The 21865-nt window shown below is 37.6% G+C and overlaps 2 protein-coding genes across 4 annotated transcripts; both read right to left on the bottom strand.

The window, feature by feature from the left end:
- Positions 1 to 135: 135 nt before the first annotated feature.
- LOC137738462 (MAP3K epsilon protein kinase 1-like) lies at positions 136 to 10447 on the bottom strand. 3 transcript variants are annotated; one of them, XM_068478092.2, is made up of 24 exons: positions 10070 to 10328; positions 9421 to 9555; positions 9109 to 9129; positions 8579 to 8652; positions 8402 to 8492; positions 8232 to 8315; positions 7933 to 8034; positions 7282 to 7413; positions 6925 to 6996; positions 6436 to 6539; positions 6177 to 6282; positions 5673 to 6059; positions 5141 to 5476; positions 5011 to 5055; positions 4458 to 4637; positions 4255 to 4338; positions 3909 to 4000; positions 3730 to 3813; positions 2540 to 3387; positions 1857 to 2245; positions 1628 to 1762; positions 987 to 1393; positions 667 to 781; positions 136 to 589 (listed from the first exon to the last, which is right to left on the bottom strand). In XM_068478092.2, exons 1-24 carry the CDS (start codon positions 10127 to 10129, stop codon positions 413 to 415), a joined length of 4260 nt encoding a protein of 1419 aa, XP_068334193.2. In that variant the 5' UTR covers positions 10130 to 10328; the 3' UTR covers positions 136 to 412. The 3 variants fall into 3 exon arrangements, with proteins under 3 accessions (XP_068334193.2, XP_088539239.1, XP_088539238.1); XM_088683113.1 differs by lacking the exon at positions 9109 to 9129 and having other exon boundaries at positions 8579 to 8674; positions 10070 to 10447; XM_088683112.1 differs by lacking the exon at positions 9109 to 9129.
- A 1742-nt stretch (positions 10448 to 12189) lies between these two features.
- Positions 12190 to 21828, bottom strand: LOC137737034 (alanine--tRNA ligase). The gene is made up of 23 exons (XM_068476383.2): positions 21392 to 21828; positions 20228 to 20466; positions 19994 to 20134; positions 19704 to 19850; positions 19316 to 19468; positions 19012 to 19141; positions 18358 to 18454; positions 18162 to 18282; positions 17846 to 17905; positions 17182 to 17232; positions 17013 to 17108; positions 16243 to 16344; positions 15887 to 16009; positions 15081 to 15224; positions 14912 to 14983; positions 14731 to 14806; positions 14494 to 14636; positions 14294 to 14402; positions 14027 to 14214; positions 13719 to 13808; positions 13428 to 13607; positions 12897 to 13070; positions 12190 to 12724 (listed from the first exon to the last, which is right to left on the bottom strand). Exons 1-23 carry the CDS (start codon positions 21744 to 21746, stop codon positions 12653 to 12655), a joined length of 3063 nt encoding a protein of 1020 aa, XP_068332484.2. The 5' UTR covers positions 21747 to 21828; the 3' UTR covers positions 12190 to 12652.
- Positions 21829 to 21865: the final 37 nt, after the last annotated feature.

Raw genomic sequence — 21865 nt, 5'->3', positions numbered from 1 at the left:
CACTGTGACAGCTTGAACCACCGGGAAGGATGCACTAATAGTATACCGAAATTCCGAAAAAAACTCTCGGGATGAGCTGCAATTTGCCCATATTCTGAATGACCGAATTTTAATGTGTCCATAGGCGAATATCAGTAAGCAAAATATCACAATATTCAAGTGATCAAAACACCTCTGAAATGTTTGTACAAACAAAGGGGGTTGAAGAAAAAGGAAAACAAAACATGGACAACTTTTATATGTAAACCAAACAAATAACGCCAATCAAAGGAGCTCAATGGCCACCCTCCCTCACCAAACACAATAAGATGAAACTAAAACATAGAAACCGAAAAAAAACCCATAAATACACTTTCCCTAAAGAATCAAATCTACAATGTCAAAAAAGAAATAGAGCGGAGCCTGGCTGAATCTACAAGACGGTGTTAATATGTAGTGCTTTAAGCAGCGAAGTAGCCATTTGTTTTACCAACACTTGGCCACCCACTCGTTGCCCATCTCTGCGTTCTTCTATTAGATTTTGAAGCTTCTGAGGCAGATCATTCTCCACAATCAATTGCTTTGGCCGCGGGTGGTGCTCATAAACAGCCTGCCAGTCAGATTTATAATAACATTAACAATCGGAAGCAAATTAATAGCTTCCAGAGTAGTAAATGATTCCCAAACCTTTATCAGTTTAAGAAGATTTAGACGGGCAATAGCATCCTGATGGTCCAGTCTTGTGATAAGCAGTGGTGTCAAACCATTAACAGCTAACGTTGTATTAATTCGCGATGATTTCCTGCAAAAGAAAGAGAAGCAGTTGTTATGTCCACAAAGGAAAAAGGGGAGTTCTGTAAACCTAAAGATAATGAAATCTTCCAGACAGACACAAAAAAGGGTAAAATTTCAACTGCCAATTATAATCAATCAATACGTTTATATGCAGAAGGTTAAAAAGACAGTAATCAATTTTAAGTAAATAGACTAGATATGTAATTGCATACGTGATAATTTTCAAAAATGGCTCCAATATGTGCACGAAATACTGTTCTGGACAGCACTGGAAAAATTTCACCAATTTCTGAACTGCATCCTTTTTCAATAATGCTTGTTCCACCTTCCAGTTGTCATTGTCATGAGCCAAGCACACAGCAATCGAATCCAATGCAGTCACAGACCAAAGTTCATTCTCGAGAAGGCTTAAGTAAACATCCAACCCACCATGAGCCCTTAGTTGCTCCCTTGAATTACGTGATGCATGAGCCATATCACACAGTAAAGGCAACGCATATTGTTTCAAAGGAGAATTAGACTCAATAAAGTGCATTAAGTGTGGAATTATTCCAATCTCAGCTGCTTGTTCCTGTCTTCTCTTGTTAATCTTGCACAGATTGAACAGAGCATTGAGTACCTAAAAATAATATGAGAACGACGCAGTTAGAACTCAGTCATTTTATGTTAAGAAGTTTCCTTTCTTATCATCAACATTCTATGTAGAGTTAATATCCGTACAGACTAAAATACTCCACATTTAAGGACAGAAGGGGGTCACATATTTTTTGTTTAAAACAACGACGACAATAAGATGCACAGCTTATTAGCCAACAATCCAATGTTAACGTTAGAAATAAGATAGATTGCCCACCTCATGATGTATTTGAGATACAAGAGCTCCTTCTTTTAGTTCAAGATTTGGAATCAAATATTTAATTGCTTCTGCCCGCTGAAGATTCTCTAAGCAGTTTGGATCAGTTGACAAATGGTTTACACACTTCAGTATCTGTACAATGACAGAGCAGAGAGCACCAACATTATCAAGGTTACAATAACATAAATCAATGATGAGTTGGATTAATGGAGATTTTTTAAAGTACCTTCAAAAGAATAGGGGGCTCCACCCTATTGAACATCTTGAAGAGACGGCTGAGCAAACTTTGGCTACACATGTATGACTTTACAGTAGTATCTGCCTGTGCAAACTCAAGCAGAAGATCAGCCACCTTTTCTAGGTATTCCCTCGCAACATCTGCATTCAATGTTAAAACCATGTGGGAAAGTAAACCTGATGATGTTGCACTGCCTGGTCTGGCATTTAGAACTCCAGAACCAGAAAGTACTCCTGATGTTGTCTGAGATGCTATGCCAGAGGTGGAAGCAGCTCCTTTGATAGAAGCTAGTGTTCCCATCTCTTTATTTATCGTTTTATGAGAAACTCTAGCAGTGGAATCAACATTCCCATTTTCTCTACCACGTTGAGAGACGTCTGCAAAATAATGAAGAAATCAGTTATACATGGAAACAGATGAAATAGGCCCACCTAATTTCCAAGGCTACAAGTAAGTAAAAAACATTATGGAAAAAGAAAGCAATCAAAATTGATTTTTGGTACTTATGTGTTCAATAGGAGTGGGAGAAAAACTTGTGTTTGATTCATTAGATCCTAACACGAATAGAGGCGGTCTCTATATAGTTCACAGATTATAAAACTTAAAGATTCCTAATGACAGACTTGTTTACAGGTTATAAAGTTAACGACTAATTAGATAAAGACTGTTACCGGCAAATTCGGCCATCAGGAAATCTAATTCTCCGTTTGTCTTCTTTTCATTAGAAGCATGTAAAAGGGGCAATATACTTTCATGTCTCTCCAAACCTGGCAGGTGGCGTACATACTCGAGCTGACCAGAAAAGCGTCTGGAAGGAGGTTCTTTATCTAACAAGCTAAGAAGGGGACGAACTTGCTCCTGTTGAGTAGTTACTGTTGTTGAAAACCCGTTCGATGTACCTTCCATCATTTTTGGAGGTCTATCTGTGGATGCCCTACTAGAAGAATTAGCGGGTCGCTGCTGCCTGAGGTCTAGATCTCGAGAGGTAGTTGAAGGTTCCTTGGTTGTAATATTTACTACTTTGTCTACTGATGATGAGTCTGTCAATTTAGAAGGAACTGAAGCTTCCACTACTACATTGCTAGATTGAGCTCTATCAGTATCTAGATGAAGATATCTTGGATCTGATTGATCAGCATCTGATCTTTGAGAGTTTGAAGTTGAAGCACGTGCAGGTTCTGCTGTTCCAGCTGACAAATGAAAATCAATCATTCCATGTCTAACCTTGGAGGGATCATGTTGATCAGTTGTAGGAAGCGGTGTGTCACTCTGAGAAAAAATCGGATGACCAGAATCTAATGAACCAGACCGTGGGCGCTGAGCTGAACCTTCTAGTGGAAATCCACCCCCAGCGGATACGGAAGCTAGGCGGGTTGCCTCATTCAAGCTATGAAGGGTGTTAATGAGCCTCAGCAGTATTCCATTCTTTGCGGCTATGCGACAAAAATCATTTCTAGGAGTTGACCGCTGAAGCTTAAAGACTTGCCACATACCATCAATTGCTAGATGAACCATTTCCCTGGATAGAAAGAAGTCTAATAAAAATTTGACAGAAGTATTCTAAACTATCCATAATAAGGTTGAAAACAGAATACATTTGTTATTCAGTCACAAGCAATCCTCACAGCCAAATGGTCTGACTACTTCTAATAAGGAGTTCATGTTTCAAACAATTAAAAATGTCCTCTGTGGCATTACTTCCATGAGAATAACCACCCCACCCCACAAAAGAGGGAGGCCACAGAAAGTTAGCTAATTTTTTATTAGGTTACTTCAAAGTACTTGTGTCATTGTTTGTAAACTATCGAAATTGACCTAAAAAATTAACAGTAACAAACAGGGAAACCCACTAAGTACCAACCTGAATTTTGCATAGTCAGCCTCTAAAAAGCCCACCAAAACAGGTATTCCACGGCAAGCTATGAACATTTGCAATGTCAGCGCGCTGCACAAAAAAATCCTCAATGTCAACCTCAAGCTCGATTTTCTGGTGAATAATTATGGAAGAAAACTATGACTAACTACAGAAGGGAACATAACCTTGACTGACAAAGCTGCTGTAAGAAATAAGCTGCTTCCATACGAATTTCCCGGGAATGATTAGGAACCGCAAAGCTCATTATCACTGGGATCTGTCGTATAAGTTAGCAATAAGAATTAAAGCTGCATAACTAATACCTAACACGAATGTCTAGACCATACAACTCTCAGATAGAGACAAAAGACCACGATAGAGGGAATAAACAAACAAGGATGTGTGTGCTTGTATAGAAAACTGATTCACTTTTCAGTGCTGCCAATATCAGTCCTACTGCCATGGTCAGAGACAAGCAAGATGCAACTGCAGAATAACAAAACATAAAAACCTGAATGCATTACAACTCACCAGACCCACAAGACAAGCATTTTCTTGGAAATCAGTATTATCTTTGATTATCTGATTTATAATTTGAAGCACAGAACATATAACCTGTAAAAGTGGGAAACAACAATCACATACAGCTATCATAAAGCTAATTGAAAAGTGGGCATCCATCTTTTGTATTTCTCATAAACATGACCAGAGAGGTAAAAAAAGGATCCACATACGCGAGTTTTAGGTACTTCAAGCAATTCCATTAGAGGGATCAAACCATGCTGTGTAACAAAAACAATTTTCTGCTCTGGGCGCTGATGGAAGATAGCAATGAGTTTCTGACAGGCAGAGACAATAACATCTTCTGTTTCATCTGGCCTCAATGACCCAACCAACCGGCTGAACTCAACAGCCTACCAAACAAGAAATAGCAGAAATTATTTCCACGTCAAAAAAAGGCAGACAAATACATATAGGATTGGTGTGATGCTTCTGCTTTACAATTTGTGCAGGAGATACTTTATGGCACAACACTGCACCAGTGTCACTCATTTGAGAGTGATAATAAAGTTACTGTATCTTTCATACATTCCTGTTTCTTATCCCAAAAAAATTGAGACTCATAAAACAATCTGCAATTGTTAACCTTGGAGGTGCAGATTTATAGTCATAAATTCTTCAGAGACTTGTAGATAGTTAGAATTTAATGCACTCCATATATGAAAAAGAAAAATGATCACAGATCCTTAAATCTGCGGGAGAAAACCACAAAAGAAATGTGAATACCTGTAGAGGAAATAGGTTTTCTCCAGGCATCTTTTCGTCGAAAACCTAATACACAGAAACATATATAGTAAAAGGTGTCAGAGATGACGAGTCAACAAATTAAAAAAAGGACTCAACATTTGACACATACCAAACCACCAATATCAATCACATCATCTTTGAGAACACCCATCATAAGCTGTAACAGGTTGCCACCACTGCCGTTAGCCTGACCCATTTCACTCTCCATTTGTTTTTGAGCAATTGTAGCTCTCAACTTTGTAGCCAGGTCACCTTTCCCAGCATCATTCCCAGGTGTATTGCCTTGGTTTGAATGTGACATAGATGCAGATGTCGAAGCCTCAGTTGCCCTATCCTCTGGATGCTTATCCAATGGATGAAACAGATCATCCAAGGAAGCATCTCCTGGAGTATCACTAAATTTACTGAGTTCATTACCTCCCAAAGAAACTGGCATCTTGGCAGCCTTCAAAATGACAGACACAAATCTAGGATTAAGAAATATGAGAGATTGAAGGTAAAGTAGGAACAATCTCTACATAGGAATTCAAAATGTGACAACAATAAATATTACCCAAAATAGATAACACCAAACCAACACCACGCACAATATGACCAGCAAGTAGTTTGACAAAAATCAACATCAATTACTGCAATCTCACCTTTTGAAAACTACCATCCTGATTTCTTGTTCCGAAACCGAATGCTCTATAACCAACACCTTTTCCTCCTTGTTTGGCACTTACATTTTTTGTCGTTAATTCAGGAGATCTGACCTCACCATTCACCAGCACTGCATCATGGTTGCTAGTATGTGGTGGCTCGTCAAGCTCAGTTGGCTCAGAGGCAGCCAATTCCTTAAAAGATATTATGCCAGAACCATTTTGCAAAGATGACTTTTCATGGATAGCTAATGTGGGAAATTGATCTGTCAGATCATCTTCTAAATTATCCGTCTTCTCCTCAACAGATTTTACATCTGAAGTAGGGTCATCATCAGATTTTCCCCTATCAGAAACCTCAGTTGATAATAATTCTTTCCTAGAGTCCTGAAGTTCAAAAAGAGCCAAGTCACTGGTAATACAAGAAAACTCAAAAGCTTAAATTAAAGAGCTTCTCTACCGAAAAATTAAGCCTGTAGTTTGCGAAAAGGCAAGGACTCTCACTGCTTTAATGGTTGAAGCAGCTACTTCAACTTTCTCTGCAGAAGGACGTCCACTAGAGCCCTGATTATCTCCATTGGAAATTTCTGCATCTATTGAAGCATCTTTTCTGCAAAATAACTGGGTTTTTTAAAATGAATTACCAAACAACAATCCGAATAAGCTAAAAGCTCTAATAAAAAAACATCTAGTGAAAAATACTACAAAAGAAGCCAAGACAGCCCCAGAAAAAAAACCGCGCAGATGAACTTTATACACCAACCTTAGAGTTCCACTATGACGAATTGAAGATTGCAAAGCTCGCCGGCAGTTTTGTATCCAAGGGTGAGAAAGCAATGTCTTTGCATCCGGCCGATGCCTAGCATCCTAGATGGGAAACAAAAATGTTATAGATGAATATAATTAAGTTACAACTAACCCACTTTAGTTAACGAAAGATTCCATCTAGGCTAAGAATTAGGGCAACAAGTTAACCCGAAATAATCTCCCTGTGAAACACCTAATAAATTTCTTATACTTTTTTTATATGTAATGCAAGGCTGGACAAGGATATAAGTTTGTTTACCTGAAATCAACTCATTATTTTTTATGATCCAAATAATGCGTAATACAAGACAGAAGACAATGATAACAAGGTAAGAAATTGTAAATCTAAATTCCATGAAACTTGACCATCTATCTGTGGACTTAAAATACTTATGAAGCTCAGAAAAGAACAATGGAGTAGTAAGCAAGAATATCTCTGCCTCACCTTCTTAAAGCACTGACCCAGAAAATCAGTAATGTCCGGAGATAGGCTGTCAGGTATGGGAGGATGCTCATCCTGAAAGAATTGAAAGGCAAAGGGAAACGAAAAAAAGAACAAAACTGTCGACGCTGCCACTCAATGTTAAGAAAACTAGCATTATTGGGAATTGTTTATACATGACAAGAATAAAGGGAGGGGGGCAAGAAAACAGCTTCAAACTGCAAGCTGACACAATTTTGAGGGGTACTAGACAGTGAATGACCACTTCAAAATCAGCAGTAATGCACCTTTGCTACCCCTCAAAAGAGAGTATGCCAAACAAATGGAGCAAATTAGCGAATAAATGAAAGTTAAACACACCTGAACAATACGAAATAGTGCTGGCATAGGCTGTAGATCATAGTAAGGAGGTAAGCATGTAAGAAGTTCAATAACAGTGCACCCAACACTCCAAATGTCTGAAGCAGCACAAACCCCCGACATTTCAATCACCTAAAACACAGTTCAATTCCATCAAATTAGGGCCTCTCATTCACATCTTCATTACTGGATCAAAATCATTATTTTTTTCCGGCACACAGTGCGTGTCATGCAAAAAACAATTTCATTTGCCTGCTTGCATTCGTGCCCTGGCATGCATGATCATGTTAATTTTAACAAAACAAATACTGAGTTCCTCTTGCTCCCATATCCTAAAGGCAGACCTTCTTCGATTATTATTTTGGTTAATTAGTATAATAATTAGCAACTATGAAATGCCTCCAGGTGTGATTGTATACAGTTGGCTCTGTTTCAACAAAAAAGTTATTTCAGGGAATAACGGTAAGAGTGGTGGTTGTTTGGAGTGTATGGGCCTAACAGAGCTAGAGAAAAGGGTGCACTTTATGTGGTTCCAGGAGGTGCACAAATGTGGAAATTTCCATATGGCAGGAGGAATTGCCTGTACAAGTATCTTTCTTCTCAACATCAAAAAAGAAGGGGAAAAAAAAGGAAAAGAAAAAAAAATAATACCTCTGGGGCCATCCAATATGGTGTTCCAACAACTGAATGTGTATTAGCATCCGCCTCAGTCAGTTTTGTCGCAACACCAAAATCAGCTAGTTTCACAAGTCCCTGAAAAGGATGCCTCATACTGATCAAGAAATACAATAAGTTATTACTAAAAAGGAAAAGGTACACAAGCAACAGATGGTAGATCAATATCTGTGCACCCTTGATAACCCGATGGAACAAATACTTTACAAGAACATGATGGTAACCATCTATGAAAACTCGTCTAGTTAAAAAGGAGAAATACACTTGTAAGTCACCTCTTTAGTTGTCAATATATTTGCACCCTTGATATCCCGATGGATTACGCCCTGTTCATGTAAATATACTAACCCCTCCAGAACCTGCATCATAACGAATATCAAGTCCAAATATCTAACTTGCACGCGCCTACACATACAAATAACAAATTGCAAGGATATTACGGAACCTGAGCAATGTACACAGCTACCAATGATTCTGGGAAAGGTCCAAATTTGTTTGGCTTGATAATGTTTGCAAGTGAGCCATTCTCCACATATCTACAAGTATAGCAATCAAACATCACACAGTTTTCTCAACAGAGTTTCCACATGAAATATTGGGGAAAAATTACAAGCTCACTTACTCTAGGATTATGTGAAGATGAGTCTTTGTCTTTAAGGATCCAAGGTACTTCACAATGTTTTTGTGATTTAAATTCTGCAAAAGTGAAATTAATTCCCTAAGCATTGCACTCAGCATGCATCTCATTCCAAAGGCATTCAGAATGTCTGGTGTTAGCAGGTTAGCAAAGGACAACTCAGCAACAGCATTTCAGAAGAAATGCATCAAACCACTGTACACAGTGGAACGTGTTGACAGGGGCCAAAATGTCAATCAGCTTTTGCTAAAACTTTAATCAACAAGAAGAAAACCTGCCGAAAACTAGAATTGACTACTATTGTTTTACAGGATTCTGACAGAAGGATAAATTTGTAAAATAAGAGGGACAGCTATAGGCTAGAGTTGCAAGTACATAGAATTCTCAGAAAGTAGATCTGCAACAGGTGCTAACATGCAACAATGGGGCACAAGTAATAGTAAAAAAAGAGTTCAGCTTAAGGTAAATAACTGACATCAGAAAAGCAAAGACGACAAAAAAGAAAGAAAATGTACCTTGAGTAAATCAATCTCTTGCTAAAAATTCACCCGCATTGTACGACCAGAGAAACAATCAAAAGAAAAACAGCACCCAGTGAGCCAAAGAAATTATAATTTTGATTTTTACGAATTTGCAAAATAATAAAATTTTAAATCCTCTCAAATGGCCTTCAAGATGAGCCATATCTACATAAACACACATACATCCATATATACAATTAATTGACATAGAACTAATAAAAAAAAATGTGATATTTCATTTCTATTTCCTCCATAGTTATTTGTAAGAACATGTAACAACTGCTACACAAAGGAAAGCTGTCCAACCATTATAACGTTGAGATCCTCCTGGGCAATATTCTCCAAAGAAACTTGTTTAATAGCGACAAAGTCCCCATTCTCCAAATCCAAACCCTTGTAAACTCGACCGTACGCTCCCTTTCCAATCTCATCTCCAAGCATCTACACCAAAAATATTCACATAAATTCAAAACACGAATAAAATGAATAGATTTGCCTGATATCCTAACACCATATCTAGACGTTGACGAATTTATCCTTTTTTTTTCGAAAGAGGACTTGTTGGACATCTTTTCTGCCAGTGCCAGACTAAGAATTAAAGGAATAAAGCATTCCAGTTTCTCAGAAGCCAAAATGGAGGGGAGTGTCAGTGAAAACAAACAAACCATGAAGCTGAAAACCACAAAATTTGTAACCTCTAAACAGTTCGACTCGAAACGCTCAGTTAGGAAAATGCAGGGAACGAAAGACAGACACTATTGATAAACAAAAACCCTAACCCTCAATTTAGTTACCAATTACTGCGGAGAAAGAACAAAACCGACATACATACATATCCACATTCTAATCCCAATGTCTTCATTCAGCCACATTTCTAAGCAGCCAAACTCAAATTACACATTGCTACGGAAGAAACTGTGAACTGGAGAATTGATCTATCTATGAATTTTCTTACGTATTTGTTATCGAGCGTCTTGGATTTGTGGAAGTGAGGCGACGCCGCTTGCCGAGACATCTCTGCGGAAACGGCTTACCGATGAGAAACCCTAGAGAAGATGATGGTTCATCAGAACAAGTAAAGCTACAGCGAGGGACAGAATTGGAATTGGAATTATTAATGGAGAGACTGCCGGAATTCTAGGAAGGGAGGGGAGGGAGCAAAGCTCCGACACGTAGAGAGAGAGAATGTACGGAGGGAGTGAGGGTGTCAGCATGACATGATCATTAGGAATTAGGATTAAGGTGGTGGTAGCATGACATGATCATCAGGCCGTCTCCAACAGAACAAGGGCCAAAAGGCTTCCTTTTGCCATATAGTTATGTAATAAATTATATTTTAATGAACAATACGAGGTTATATTTTATATAATCTCAAACTGAGGGAACAAACGATCATAGGTCAAACATAACATTTTGACAAAAAACCATCTCCAACCGAAAGGGCATAGGCCAAACATAATTTATTATTTTAATTAAATTAATATAGTTAATTAAATTAAACTACCATATTAAAATAAGATTTTCGAACATATTTTGAGTGTCATTTGTTACCAAAATAATAAGCATCTGAATTTCTTATCTTTATATAATCTCAATAATTTTTTTAATAGGATTTCAAGTGACACGTATCGCTAAAGTGAGTAACTCTCCATATTTCTTATTTTTATGTAATCTTACTCATTTTTCGGATAAGATTTCCAGTGCCACGTGTCAAGAATTGGTTGTGCAAATTTTAGATAGGATTCTTATCTACGTAACACTTCTTATCTTTAGCTTTCAATGTTGTAAGAATTGTGTGTGTATTTATAGGGAAAAAATAGATTTTTTTTTTTAATTTGTCCAAAAAAAAAAAAATTCCAACGATAATTTGACAGCAGCATAACTTTAGCTAGCCGTTGCTAGATGGCGTCATGCTGACTCTAAATAGCTGTTGGCATTCAAATGGGCTGAGCTAGAAGGCTGGCAAAATGTCAAGTTTAACATTCTGGAGCTGGAGGGTTGGTAAAATGTCAAGCTTGACATTCTTGCGTCAGCGGTTGGAGAGTTGGTAAAATGTCAAGCTTGACCATTTTGGAGTTGGAGAGTTGACAAAATGTCAAGCTTGACATTCTGGCGTTGGAGGGGAGGGCTAGGTTGGAAACGGCCACCCCGCTAGCCTGATTTGGGGTTTTGGGCTCGGTGGGGCCCACAAGCTCTTTGGTCTAACACTCAGTTGGAGACAATTGTAGTGTAATTCTTAATTATTTTTAGCCCTATAACCTTTTGGCCAAGTCGATTGGAGATGCCTAACTATCAATATCAATTTGAAATAAAATAAAATAAAATAAATGGTAATTAACGGAGTAAGAGCACCGCTGCCTCCTGCTGCCTCCTGGAGCTCCAACTCGGGAATTATGAGATGGGCAAAAGTGGACACCAGAGGGGACACTTCTGTCAATTAAGGACTTAAAAAGCGCAAGGTCAAATGTCAGGGGAATGTTCTTTTATTTTGTTACAACCAAAATTCTAACTTTTCTATAAACCACCTCATAGTTCCACTTAAGTTCGATTATCGTAAAAGACGAATTTAAATTACGTTATTACTAGTTCATTGTAAGATTAAGGTCACATTATTTCCCTTGTTATAGATAATATCGTTAGTTAAAAAAAAAAAAAAAAAAACCCCACCTCATAGTATAAATATTGAGAAATGGTAGGAAATCTAACTATACGTCACTTGACAATTTGACTTCTTTTTCAAAAGTAAGAATCTTCATGCACTCTTTGGCAGAGAGTCCATGGATAGTCACTTTTGACAGATTGCCATTAACATTCTATTCAAAAGTCCTTATATTAAAAGAAGAGGATTCTCTCCCCTCCTAATCTCTTCTTTTCCCTTTCCTCTTACTTGAACGGTTACGATTACGTCACGTCAACATCTTATATTAATTTTTTAATAAAAACAACAAGACAAAAAAACAAAGTGTGAAAGAAGAGAAAAAGAGGATGAGAAAAAGAGGAGAGAGACTCGTCTCCCCTCCTATATTAAAATCTCGCCTACTACAATTATTTTCTCTATTACGTGGAATTCGCAAATACCAAAAAGCATTCCATCAACTTTCTCAACCAAAAGAACGAAATCCTTACATGGAGGAGATCTCATATCTCATTAATGTGGTTTAATGATGGGAGAGATGTACACATAAACAATGTCTACACGAGAGACTTAAGTGCCACAAGGTGTTTACCCTTTTACCCGTAACCCCACCCTACCCTCACTCAAACACGCCACATGAGGGGAGAGAGAGAGAGAGAGAGTCGCAAAAAGGGATACAAACGTTGCAGCTTTAGGTTTTAGACCTTTGTCTGGAAACTGAATGGGACATTCAGGTCAGATTCGTGCAATTCAACATAGTTTTTTTTTTTTTTAACCTTCTCATTCAACACCTAGCTATGTAATCAGTTAGTACATTTTTCATATCAATGTTATAAATTTAATTGCAGTTCTTGTAATTTCTATCCAATTCTTCCAAGCTTCCATGGAGCTTCATGTCATCCTTCATCTCAGTTTCATCTGTGCAAAACTCGTCGCAAGGTCTATCGCCTCATTTAGACGAGATGCATCTGTTCCCTGATATTGACAATTCAATTGAAAATTTGGGAAAAAAGTAAGAAATCGAACCAACTTAAATCTTGAGCACGAAAAGTAATATGATTTGCACAAAATCATAAACCATATTCAGACTCTTGGCAAGGAAAAAAATTGGAGAAAGTCGTTGAGACATAAGTCGATGAACACTAACCTGGCCAGAGGCAAGGCCACCTTTTCCTTTTCCGCATCTTCCATTCAAAGGACCCATAGCTGCTGTCAACCACTCTGAGACCTCCAACTGAGTGCCCTTGTCCCCTGGTACGCCAGCACACACCAAAGCTTTATTTGTGGTCTCATCCGTGCTGAAAACCATGGCGGGCATTCCCTGCTCATGAACCATCATGATCTCAAGTTATTCTCCTCAAATTCACAAGAAAAATGACAATTGATCAACATCATAGCGAATAATAACCAAAGTATTTCTTATCAGATCCTCTGGAGAGATTTTCTTGTTCTGTCCTTGGTGGATTTCTTATCCACTTCTGTGTATTACACTTTTCTTTTTTAATAAACTGTTATAGTTTCTTCTCAAAAAAAAAAAAAAAAACCAAAGTATTTCATGATGATGACTGCTATTCATGCATTGCTCAATTCATGCCATGGTGATGGGTTTCTCCGTTATGTTATGACACCTATTGGTTCGCACAAGAGACCAAAGAGAAAGTGAAATTGTGCTACTGACCATCCCAGTGATCTTCAAAACAGCCTCACGAACTGCGGCTGCATCCAAACCAACATCAACTTGGGAAACACAGTAAGCTTTCCCATCCGAAGCAGCAACTTCAGCCATCTCAGTTGCAACCTTGACAGCATTCTTTATATTTTGCTCTGCAATCAACTTCTGAGCTGTCTTTAATTGGTTCTGTTTGGATGGAGCAAGAATTATTCCAGTTAAGTACACATATATAAAATACTGAATCAGTAAAACAAAAAAAAACAAAAACGCAGGTGTTGTCCTAACTAACTGAAATACCTGAAGCACAGCCATCTTGGCCCTGATTTCAGCTTTCTTAGCAGCTGGAATTGGTGCCGAGTCCACACGAGATTTTAGGGAAGCTACTTTCTGTTAAATGAAAAAAAAAAAAAAAAAAACAGATACATGTTACTAAAAAAAAAAAATAAATAAATAAAAAAAAGATTAGTTTCATATTAAAGATCTCGTGAACACTATCTGGTCAAACTTTACTTGAAAGCATAACTCCATTAGTTTATAGAAATACTTGAATTGTCATTTCTGAATCCAAACAATGAAGATTCTGGGGAAAGATCAAGAGAAACAACCTTCTCCAGCAAGCTTCCTTCAGCCTTGGACGCTTCATGTACGTCTTGCTCAAGTGACCGAGCCAATTCAATTGCCTGAAAAGCAATTTCACTTGTGACAGCAGTTATTCTCCGTATTCCCTTAGCAATTCCCTCCTCAGATAAAAGAGCAAAGGCCTTTGCTTCACGTGTATTTGATATATGTGTCCCTAGATGTATGAAAAAGATAAAGGTCAGGTTAAAAAATGGAAATTCCCCAACAAAACATCAGTAGGATACGACATTAACCTCCACAAAGTTCTGCTGAAATTGATAACCATTCCTCATTTTCAGGGTATTCCAAAAGGTCCTCAACCTTTCGCCCAATAGCTACCACTCTTACTGGGTCAGGATATACCTTTATTAAAAGCAAAAATAAATGTATCACGCAAGACAAAAATATAGCCATCGAGAAGTCTAACTAAATATGTTAACATTCAGAAAATTACCTCTCCAAATACAGCCCTTAAACCATTGATGCGCTTGGCATCAACCAGGGCTACCTCCTTAGCAAATACACCTAATTCAGCTGTGATTTGCTCATTCACAATTGATTCTATTCTTCTCAAACTGTCGGGATCTACTGGCTTGCCTGTTCAAGTTCCACTAGCAGTTTTAAGAAATCCAATAGACACAGATCATCACCTAATTCTCTTAACTTAATGGACTAACTTGAAAAGCTTTACCATGTGAAAAATCAAATCTCAATTTCTCAGCAAGAACAATAGAACCCTTCTGGTCGACATGATTGCCAAGAACTTCCTGCACTAGAAATGCTGAATGTCAGCAACTACATGGATAAAACAGTTAAGAAAATAAAATTAAAAAACTGGTGGCAGGTTTTAGGCTGTTGGCATTTGAACATACCCTCAGAGCAAAATTCAACATGTGCGTGCAGGTATGGTTGGGTGCAATGAGTTTACGCCTATTGTAGTCAACCTGAACCAGAGAACCCAGTATGAGTTAAAACAAAAAGAAACATATATATCTAATCACATATGCATAACTATTAGCAAATAATGAAATGAAGAATCACCTTACAAATTACTTTGTCACCGACTAAGAGTTTGCCACCCTCTCCAGAAAAAGAGCCAATGTGGACAACAAAACCTCCATAAATTTGAACATTGCAAACTTGAAATGAGAGAGAGGATCCTTCAAGTGACCCAGTATCAAAAATCTACAAGCACATCAAATTAAACAAGATGCACAAAACCATTAATAAGAATCAAAACTATGCACAAAACAATTAATAAGAATCAAAACTATCTCAATCAATGTGATCTAATTGTTAGAACTCAAATCCTACTTACATAATATAGCACTAACTTAGTTCAAAATAGTGCTCCTGATCAAGAAGAATATATTATGTAAGCTACAGAATGAAAATGAGAAGAATATATTGTGTAAGCTACAGAATGAAAATGAAAAGTAAAACCAAGGACCCTACAAATCTTAAATGACTCCTTGTATTCAAAGTGAGTCTTAATTTGCATCCATGTACATCATGTTTCCTTGTATTATGAAGCCGCTGGGGATGTGCATGCACGACAATAAAGGCCAAAAAAGTTTAATTTGATTATTTTTTCGACCATTAGCTAGCAGTAAGAGGATTGGTTTCCAGTTTCCTTAATTGGAGCCTGTGATGATATTTTGTCTTCATACAAGATCTGAGGTGTTTGTGAGAGAGAGAGAGAGAGAGAGAGAGAGAGATCTTGTGCATGGAAGTAACATCCTTGTAAGTTTAGTAGACTATATTATACCGCCAATTCAACACAAAAGTAACATCCAAAGACTTTTAATAGTAAAATGATGGATCAAAGTAACCAATTTATATAATACCTGACCACCTTGCTCAGCATAAAAATTTGTAGACTCCAAAACTATACCAACTTCATTGCCAGCAGAAGCACTATTAATAAACTCAGAACCAGTATAAATTGCTTTTACCACACTTTCATGGTCCTGTATTGGTAGAGAAAAAAAAAATGCAAATATCAACAACAAATTCATTAATCCCTTGTAAAGAATGATGGAGCTTCAACTCTTGGAAACACTTTTTTTAATAAGAATACTCTTGGAAACAATTTTGTATATCAAGGAATAAACATTGCATGGCAATCTTAGTATAATTCCGCAAAAACATATAGAATATGCAAAATGTCAAAAAAAAAAAAAAAAAAAAAAAAAAAAACTACCTGGTTCCAAATAAATTTAAAGCTGTCATCTGTTGCAGCAACCCCCCTCTTGTGCAATGTAGCAGTAGCATCAGCATCCATAACAATAGCACCACCAGATTGCTAAAAGAGTTTAAGAAAAAAAGGTAACATGAGTGCGCTGCGCTACCACATGAAATTTCTGTTATACCATTTATTTATTTTTTTTTTTTTTTTAGAAGAAACGATGACACTTTATTAAAATAAAAACAAGAATTACAAAATAGTGGATAAGAAATCCACCATGTAGCAAAGCTAGCTAAGACCTCTCAAATAGATCTGATTACAAGTAACATAACCTCAACCAAATCATTTTACGGCTGCTAACGTATCCCACACTATATGAGAAAGAGAATAATCCTTGAACTCATTTGAAACTGATGCCCAGAGGGCTGCCCAGTATCTTACTCTACCCCATAATTCTGCTACCCCCACTCCAGTATCTTACTATACCATTTAATTTATAAGAGAAGAGATTTCCACAAACCATTTGTCTACCCCTATAAACCCCTTTTTATTTTGAGCCTTTAGATAAATAAATAAATAAAAATCAAAAGGCAGAGATAAACAGGGGTGTGCGGAAAGAAAAGGGTGCACGAAAATAAATTTTATTGTCGCTTAGTTCCCGAAATCTAAAATTTTTTTTTTTTAAACAACCAGCATCATATGAAGAGAAAAAGGTTGGCCAACATATGAAGTTGACACTAGAATATGGATGAGCAAAAGTGGGAAAATGGCAGAAGATATAGTACCTTATTTTGAGCACTCCTTGATCTTTCTCGAGCCTCATCCATAGCATTATTGAAACCCTCAACATCAACTATTAATCCCCTTTCCTCTGCCATCAACTGTTGGAAGAAAGTACCAGTGAGCAAAGTCATGTACACATAAATATCCAAGAGAACAATAGATCTTATGTACCTGAGTCAAATCTAATGGAAACCCAAATGTGTCCCACAAAACAAAAGCATCCTGCAGTCACAATAAGAACAAAGTAAACCATGGTAATCAGTAAGGGAAAATGATAATCTTCAAACATGAGCACTATCCCTAGTCTGCTAGCCATAGATAATGGAAATGATCCAGTTCAACGAAGAATAATTTAAGTTGGTGTATCCACATGTGTAAAGAAGCATCACAACTCATCCCCACTTATTCTAGCTAATGGTCTGTTTTACGAGAAAAGTTATTTAGCTAATTGTCAAGATCATGTTCTAACAAACTCGAGCAGCATCTGTGCTCAACTTACATTCAAGTAAGGTCAAACTAAACAAAGTACAGGTACTGGATACCAGGTGTCAAGAATATTCTTTCTCAGCATGAATATTATAGTTTCTATTTATGATGCACAGAGAAATATTTGTGTAGGACTTGGTTTTGTTGACACGTCTGTTGTTAAATTAGTTTTCTACCAACTAGATATTATAAAAGACTGCATTTTCAGAAACCAGTGGTGCTAAATGAAAGGTTGGAACAATGAAAAGCATCTCCCTCTCTTTTGTGAGAATAATACTCACAGCACTGACACATATGACACCGGTCGAAAATAAGTGAAAGAGTAAAACAAAATTCAGAAAATACTAACCTGCCCACTAAATGTTTTGCCTTGAACATCCTGAGCAGCCTTCTTGAATCTTTCTATTCCCTGAAAACAAATCAATCATCAAATCAACTCAGTTGCACATAACATCCCTCCCTCCCCCCCCCCCCCCCCCCAAAAAAAAACACAAAAAAAAAACATAAATCTCTCTACAACTCAGTGTGTACATATAACGAAAAAAGAAAAGAACGTCTCATGAATAGGAAATTCATTTTAATGCAATCAAAAGAACCACAAAATATTGAACTTTGCAACAAAGAAAAGAAATGCCTATACAAAAATTCATAATGTACATTCATACCTTCTGTAAAGTCTTCTCAAAAGTATCTTCCTCCTCTTTGATTACCTCCCTTATATGTGCTTCATGTTGTTGTACCTCTGGAAAAACATCACCCATCACTGTCACCAGAATGTCTACAAGCCTGGATTCCACAAATATCATATCAACATTCCATATAATTACAAATCACAAATTGCAGTATGTCTGTCATTCTTACCCATTGAAAAATCCTTCTTTAGCTTTTAGTACATCGTTTCCATACCGAACAGCACGACGAAGAATGCGCCTCAGAACATATTCGCGGCCGTCATTGCCTGACATAAGTAGAAACTCATAAGGTACACTTTTAAAATTACTCCACCAAAAAAGGTTAAGAAAGTATTAAACAACTCAAAAACATTATATCTTAATGTAAGATGTAGCCAATAAACTATCACTACCAACTAAAAAAAAGAGAACACCCAGAGCTCTGCATCACAGTTTTCCCAAAAATATGACGACTATTTAGTTTTCTCAAAAATATGAAGACTTGCGCACATATGAGCATCTTGACATATTTTCTCACTCATTAGAAGTCTGATTAGTCACTATCTAAAAAGAATATACCCTTTCCAACTCGTTTAAAAACTACAAGGCATAAGCCTTCAGTGTAAACTACAATATCTCTACAAATAAGATGGAGCCAAACACCGCCGATGAAACAGAGCCAAAAGACGATGAGCAAAGTAATGAATAAGTAGACCGACCACAACCAATAACTCACAACCGTGTCCCATATATGGAGTTCTGTTTACCCAGTGGGAAGCAGACACCAATGGCCTCAACTTCAGTAGAGTAGAAGGTAGCGTATGTTTAACTATCGTCTGCCTACCTGGACGAGACCCATCAGCAATGGAAAATGAAAGAGTTCTAATATGATCTGCAACAACTCTGTATGCCATGTCAATTTTGTCTACATCATCCACACCAACTTTCCCAGAATATGGTGGAGCCCCTGTTGCCTATAAAAATATTGGAGACATGAAAGCAATGTCAATAACAGAATATGATTCTTTTTCTTTTTCTTTACTGTGTAGGTGTCTCTCTATATACTCTATGTAGTTGGGTTTGCACCCTTTTCTGGATAGTAAAGGTATTGTGCTTTGAGAGGACCCTAAAAGAAATTGACATCCCACCTTTTGGATAGCATCAAAGATGGGCATGAACACATCAGTATCATAATTGCTCATCTTGTTCTGAAGTATAGAAGTTAATCTTTCAAATCCCATCCCAGTGTCAACATGCTTAGCAGGGAGCGGTTTTAGAGAACCATCACTTTCCCTATTGAACTGTTGGAGTAATCAAGGAACAAATACAGTTCACTAAATTAATTGTCCAAAAAATAAACCAGAAAGCAAAGAAATAAAATAATGTGGCACTTATATTGCAATTTTAGATGTTGTGCCATTAAATATAAACCATTAAGAACACAATTCCAGTTTTCAATGCCAATTTTCTGGACCTATATAAAATAAATGCTAATCCATATACAAAGATCCATAAGATATGATGTCAAAGTTATACCTGAATAAAGACAAGGTTCCAAATTTCAATGCAGGTAGGATCATCGTTGTTGACTAATGATGCAGCATCACGATTTCCTATTCTATCGTAATGGATTTCTGTGCAAGGACCACAAGGACCCGTATCGCCCATCTCCCAGAAATTATCCTATTTTGGTGGAGAGAGAAACAATAACAAAAACAATGATAAAACCAATTAGATAAGGTCATTTCAACCTGATAAATAATCATTAAAAAACTGTTATAAATTAAAAAAAATAAATATATATATATATTTGAAGAATAGCATACCTTACTGCCAAATGGTAGTACATGGCCGGCAGGTAGAAACTTAAGCCATAACTCTCTAGCTTCATCATCAGGAGCAAGACCAGCCTTCTCATCACCACCAAAATAGGTGGCATAAATTCGATCTTCTGGCAGCTTATAAACCTGCATATCAATACGTCAAGAGTCATAGTAAAATTATCAGCGCTAATATAGTTACTGGTGGTGAAGAACTAAAATTGGGTGAAATCTGCTTACTTTTGTGAGAAGCTCCCAAGCCCATCCAATGGCTTCTTTCTTGAAATAATCCCCGAAAGACCAATTGCCGAGCATCTCAAAGAAGGTGTGGTGGTAAGTGTCTTTCCCTACATCATCGAGATCGTTGTGCTTCCCGCCTGCTCTTATACATTTCTGGGTGTTGCATGCTCGAGTCAGCTTGCTCAACTGAGTGTTTGGGTCTGCTGTCCCCAGAAAAATGGGCTTGAACTGGTTCATACCTATTCATTCGAAACATGAATACAATCGAGCTTATCAACAAATATATACTCTATTTGGCGGGTGGGAGAACTATCAAATATTCAATATAATGGCACAAAACCCTGAAATTAAAAGAAACTAAAACACAACATGGGATTCCATAAACAATCAAGCTAATTAACAAAGATATACACTGTCTGGTTACCGGAAAAGTAAACCAAAGATTCAACATATTTGCCCAAAACCCACCCCCTTCAGTGGGCGCAAATGGAGGTAGCAGGACCATTGATCAACAAATTCCTACCTGTGACTGCGCCCTTTTTCCCGACTCAGGTCCTAAGTCTCAAACAATTTATTTTATGGAGTCCCATAGTGCGTGTCTGTCAAATAATTTATCACTAAGAAGTAAGAAGGGTTGCATTAATACATATATATATATATATATATATATATATATAAGATAATTCCAGATTGAAAATCTCTGGACCCCATGTACGATCCAGTTCTACATCTCAGCGGTGAACTAATGAATAGAAATTGAGCTTCACTTCCCTGAGTCGGGAATGGCATCATTTATCAAAAACTGCTAGCGTTGACAATAGATGAGCATGAGCTAAAGAGATGGCCGGGCAGTTGACCGGAACCAAGAGCTGTGCCGGCAAATTTTCTATGAAATCGAACCAGAAAATTTCATGGAAATTAAGAAACTAAAACACAGCACGGATTGAACTACCCGAATCGATTATCAGGATCTCATGACAATCAACTTGAATCAAGCGAATGAACAAATATATGGAATAAAACAATACTCGCACAAAACCCTAAAAATATAAGACGGGACTGAACTGTCTGATTCGTTTTCCGCCACAGTAAAATCCAGTAACAACTAAACTCAAAAAAATATAAATACTAATAAAAGCGGAATTGAAATCGGGATTGACGAACCAGCATTGGCGAATAAAAGAGTGGGATCGTTGTGAGGAACGACGGGGCTAGACGTCCAGAAGATGTGGCCCTTGTCCTCGAAAAACTTGACGAAGGTGTCCCTGACGCGCTTCGCCGGCCACTCCACTTCCTGCGATTCACCGCCCGCCATGGCGGAGGGAGACGAGGACGTCGCGGAGGATGAGTAGCACCTGTAGCCCGCGGCGAGGGGGCGACTGCGAGAGAGGAGGGAGCTAGAGAGGAGCGGCGGCGGGAAATGAACGGGAGCAGAGGGAGAAGTGAAACGAGAGTAAGGTTGTAAGAGGTGAAGGAAGCGGAAGGCTATTATTCCTTTCTCACGGAATCCACTCCTCATTCATCCCTTTTCTATTGGGTTATGTGGTAAGGGTTATGTGGTAACGCAACCCTTTTGTTACGTGGTGTGGAATATGTGCCTCTTTTTTTGGTTGAATCTATGCCCATTTTATGGTTGAA

This window comes from Pyrus communis, chromosome 13 (assembly GCF_041283825.1).
Source record: "Pyrus communis isolate YQ-2024b chromosome 13, ASM4128382v1, whole genome shotgun sequence".
Lineage (NCBI taxonomy): Eukaryota > Viridiplantae > Streptophyta > Magnoliopsida > Rosales > Rosaceae > Pyrus > Pyrus communis.
The sequence above is the reverse complement of the archived record's forward strand: the minus strand, read 5'-3'. Positions and strand labels throughout refer to the sequence as shown.

Coding starts and splice junctions, on each gene's coding strand:
- LOC137738462 (XM_068478092.2), bottom strand. CDS start 10,129: ATGTCTCGGCAAGCGGCGTCGCCTCACTTCCACAAATCCAAGACGCTC. Junction 8,493..8,578: donor CATCTTCACATAATCCTAGA/GTAAGTGAGCTT, acceptor CTATACTTGTAG/ATATGTGGAGAATGGCTCAC. Junction 590..666: donor ATCTTCTTAAACTGATAAAG/GTTTGGGAATCA, acceptor TCTGACTGGCAG/GCTGTTTATGAGCACCACCC.
- LOC137737034 (XM_068476383.2), bottom strand. CDS start 21,746: ATGAGGAGTGGATTCCGTGAGAAAGGAATAATAGCCTTCCGCTTCCTT. Junction 16,345..17,012: donor CAAGGAGTGCTCAAAATAAG/GTACTATATCTT, acceptor AAACTCTTTTAG/CAATCTGGTGGTGCTATTGT. Junction 14,403..14,493: donor TAAGGGCTGTATTTGGAGAG/GTAATTTTCTGA, acceptor CTTTTAATAAAG/GTATATCCTGACCCAGTAAG.